The 4,186-nt window shown below is 53.9% G+C and overlaps 1 protein-coding gene across 1 annotated transcript; it reads left to right on the top strand.

Moving 5' to 3' along the window:
* Positions 1-737: 737 nt before the first annotated feature.
* LOC137157513 (gap junction beta-7 protein-like) lies at positions 738-1,394 on the top strand. Its single transcript, XM_067554806.1, has one exon. It carries the CDS (start codon positions 738-740, stop codon positions 1,392-1,394), a length of 657 nt encoding a protein of 218 aa, XP_067410907.1.
* Positions 1,395-4,186: the final 2,792 nt, after the last annotated feature.

Below are 4,186 nucleotides of genomic sequence, written 5' to 3'. Positions count from 1 at the left end.
ATCCCACTGGGTAACAATGCACCACATGGGGAAACTGAGGTACAAACAGCACTCCAGAATATTACACAATATTCCCACTTTGACACTCTCTCCCCCCCCACCCCCCCGGTGGAAGCAGGCAGACAGCTCCAAGCATCCCAGCTCAGAGACCCAGACGTGACCCCTAGCCTCGTACAGACTCCGCCATTTCCTTCCTGCCTACTAACACAGAGCAGGTGTGAAAAGAGCTGATCCTTCCCGCCGGAGCAGCTCATTACCTAGCCCTCTGCGGCACCGGCGACCTCTCCGTTATCGCCACGTGCCATCCCCAGGCATGACTGACACCTGGGGGCAGGGCCCTGTTCTGCGGGGTGCTACACGGACGCAGCCCCTGCCTCAGAGAACTCGCAATCTAAACAGACCAGAGACACAAAAGGTGGAAGGGGAAACTGAGGCACAGAGAGGGGCCGGGACGTGCCCATGTCCACGCAGCAGCTCAGCAGCAGAGCCAGGTCTCCGGACATCCAAGCCCATGCCTTAATCACAAGCCCGGCCTTCCTCTCTAGCCCCCTCCATGCCCCCTTACCTCTCTCTGCAGCCAAGCCATGGTATTTCGAAGGCTCCTATCAGGTTGATCTCGCATCTGACCCAGAGAGTTCTGATCTGCTTCTCCCTGCTCCATCTGTGCCGTGAATACGCGGGGGGCAGCCCCTTCCCATGCTCCAAGCACGTCTCTCCTTCTCCCCCCGCAGGCTGCCATGGTGGTGGAAGCCGTCACAAGCCTGCTGAGCGGCACTAGCGGGCACTGTCCCCGCCCGTGCAGGGGCGGCTTGGCTGCGCTCTTCACGCTGCGACTGGGCGCCTGGCTGGTCGGAGCCAAGACCCTGTGGCGGGACGAGGTGGGGGACTTGGCTTGCAACGCCAGCGGGGAAAGCTGCCGCCGCACCTGCTTCGACGCCGCCTTCCCCCTCTCGCCCGCCAGCCTCTTCGCGCTGCAGCTGGTGGTGATCTTCACGCACGGGCTGGCCTGCTCCCGGCACGTCTGCCAGCACGGCGGGGGCCAGGGCGGCCGGCCGCAGCCCAAACTCCGGGGCAAGCAGCAGCAGCTCTGGCTGCATTTGGGAAGCCTCTTGGCCAAGGCTGTCCTCGAAGGCATCTTCCTGGTGACGTTCCACGCGCTCTACAGCCCCTTCCCCGTGCTGGTGCAATGCCCTCCCTCTCCCTGCCCGCCAGCCGTGACCTGCACCATCCTGAATGCCCGGGAGAAGGGCGCCTTTAACCACTTCATGGCTGCCTCCTCCTGGGCTTGTGTCCTGCTCAGTCTGCTGGGGATGCATCATGCAGCTGCTCAGATCTTCCAGCCGCCGCCTGGAAAAGCTGGGCCAAAAGGCACTGCCAGGAAACCACATGTTTAACTGACCGGGTGTCCTGGTGACTCTCCGGTGTTGCCAAGAAGGGCCGAGCCCATGACTGCCAGGGCTAACACCCAGGAGCCACTACTGCTTGAGTTAAAGGAGTAACTCCTCCAGCTGACAGCACCAGTAGGCTATTATCCACTCATGTGGCCCAGCCGTTAGCAGGGGGAAAAAGACACACACTGTGTTAGGGTGAGTTGCATAATCACCCCCCGAGGGACAATGCTGGTGGTGGTGGTGATGTATATAGGAACAAGGGACATAGGTTTTTATCATCACATCATCAATCTTGCATGAGAGTGACACTTAAAGTGACTCAAACAACTCACAGCAGATCAGATCCTTATGTAACCAAGGATGGCAGCCCTTTGGGGCAAGGACCATTGCTTTGTTCTGTCTGTACAGCACCTCGCACAATGAGGCCTGGAGCCACGCTGAGGGTCTCTGGGTGCTACTGTGATACAGAGAATAGGATGACATATAAACAAGGGAAATTTAAGCCAGATAACAGGAAAGATTTGCTAAAGGCAGAGCTGATTGTGGAATGATCTCCGCAAAGGGAACCGGTAAAGGGCTGATGGTTAAAGACATTTAGAGCTGGAATAGACAAAGCTCTATCCACTTCCGTGGCTCACAGCAGTATGCCTCAATAAAGGTATTTATGATCACACCACTTCTGCAGGGCATGGATGTTTTAGCCTCATCTTACAGAACGGGGGTACAGGGTAACTGCAGTGATTTGACCAAGGACCACCCAAGAAGTCTGTGGCAGACCCAAGTCGTCCCAGGCCCATGCCTTAACCCCAAAACCAGCCTTCCTCCCTGGAGAACAACCTTGCCCTGGCACAACTGGGATGTAGATGGCTTCTCCAGCTTGACGTTCCCAGGTTTCTACATTTCAAAGCCACGTGTGTTCGAAACTACAGTGAGAGACGATGATGGAGAAGAGCCGAATTTAACCTAAAAAGCTGCTAGGACATTTCACTTTGCTCATCCAAACGGAGTGTTGTGCTTCAGATTTAGCAAAGACAGGGAGAGTCCTGTAGCACCTTAAAGACTAACAAAATTCTGCAGGCATAAGCTTTCGTGGGCTGTTTTTTCTTCTGATTTAGACTCTTCAGCACCGCAAGGGTTAAAAGCTCTGACCCCAGCAGCAACCACACGCTGCTGATTCTGAGAGAGGATTTTGCTAGGCAAATGCTGCCTCTCTGATCACTGGCCCAATGGAAAGGGGCAGTAAGCAAATTTCACAGGCTCTCCAGAACTATGGACCAAAGGGGAACAATCTCCCAGCGACATCTGCTGGCCAAAAATACCTATTACCCTGCTGCAGGCTAGACTTGCCTGCAAACATCTTTCCGGCTCTGGGGAGGGGGAGGTCATGTGGTTTTACAGCAGCAGCCTGTGCAAAGGATAGTTCCTGAAGCCCTTGTCACAGACCACGCAGCAATTCTGTATTTATGCTCTCATGCCAGCAGGCCGCCCAGAGCTGGGTGCAGCATTTCAGCACCTGCCTGAGCAATAGGGCGTAAAACACCTTGGGGGACAGTCCTGCTGGATGAAGCCGAAAATGGCGTTAAGAGTCGGGGACAAACACACCAGGCGCAGAGAATTGCTGCTCCTCTTCGGGGATCCCACAGCAGTGACTCTCAGTCTTTACAGACCACTGTCCCCCTTTCGGCAGTCTGATTTGTCTTGCGTACCCCCAAGTTTCACCTCACTTAAAAACTACTGGCTTACAAAATCAGACTTAAGAATACAGAAAAGTGTCACAGCACAGAGTTACTGGAAAAAATCACTCATTTTTACCATAACTGTAAAATAAATCCATTGGAATATCAACCCTGTGCTTACATTTCAGTGTACAGAGCAGCATATGTGAGTCAGTGCCTGTCTGAAATTTTAGTTTGTGCTGACTTTGCTAGTGATTTTTACATAGGCGGTTATAAAAGTAGGCAAGTGGATGAGTTGAAGTACCCCTGGTAGACCTCTGCGTAGCCCTACGGGGACACGTACCCCTGGTGAAGAACCCCTGTCCCACAGCACCAAGCTCCAGTCACTGCTGCATCAGCAGCGCCATCCCTGCTCATCAGAGAAGGCTCAGTATAACCGCTTTCACGCTGAAGCTCCTAAGGGGTTAAGAGACTCTTTAATCAGCTCATTGCTGTGGTACCTGGAAAACAAACCGATGTGATAGATAGGATCCTACCGTGAATGCCTGTCCCCGGCCATTCATATGGAGATTAGGTTTGGTGCACAAAAGGACATTCCAACACTCGACAACCCTATTCTCTCATTTCCAAAGCCATCCAATTCCTCCGTTGCTATGTAAGCTCCTTGACAGGCAGTCATTCAGGACCGGGGGGAGAGGAAGGCAGGGGGGAGACCCTTTTTGAATCCAGGCTATTCCCAGAACAAAGCGCCACAAAGATCCCTTTTTGAATGCTGCTGCAAACTGACCTCACGCCGCCTTCCATGAGGTGCTAGCACCAGCACAGAGCTGGTGAATGGGTGGCAGCCATGATTGTTTTCGCTGCTGGCTCCGAGACCGGCCCCAAGGCTGCAGCAGTTTTGGTGGGGAGAGCGCTGGGAGGAGTAAATCTAGCAGGGGTGAAAGGTATGAAGTTTTGTAGAGAAAGACCAAGCCGCACACCCGGTACAGCACAGAGAACAGCAATACAACCTACCACTCTCCTACCTCTGTCTGTATCCATTGGTTGTCTCCGGTCACATTTCAATGGTAGATGCCATGGGGAAAGGGCCGGCTTTTTGTCCTATGTCTATACAGCATC

Source organism: Emydura macquarii, unplaced genomic scaffold, assembly GCF_026122565.2.
Source record: "Emydura macquarii macquarii isolate MOO-44397 ecotype Brisbane River unplaced genomic scaffold, CSIRO-AGI_Emac_v2 contig_306, whole genome shotgun sequence".
Classification (NCBI taxonomy): Eukaryota; Metazoa; Chordata; order Testudines; family Chelidae; genus Emydura; species Emydura macquarii.
Note: the sequence above shows the minus strand (reverse complement) of the source record. Positions and strands in the feature narration are given on the sequence as shown.

Bases quoted from the DNA above. Each gene is read 5' to 3' on its own strand.
- LOC137157513 (XM_067554806.1), top strand. From the start codon at position 738: ATGGTGGTGGAAGCCGTCACAAGCCTGCTGAGCGGCACTAGCGGGCAC.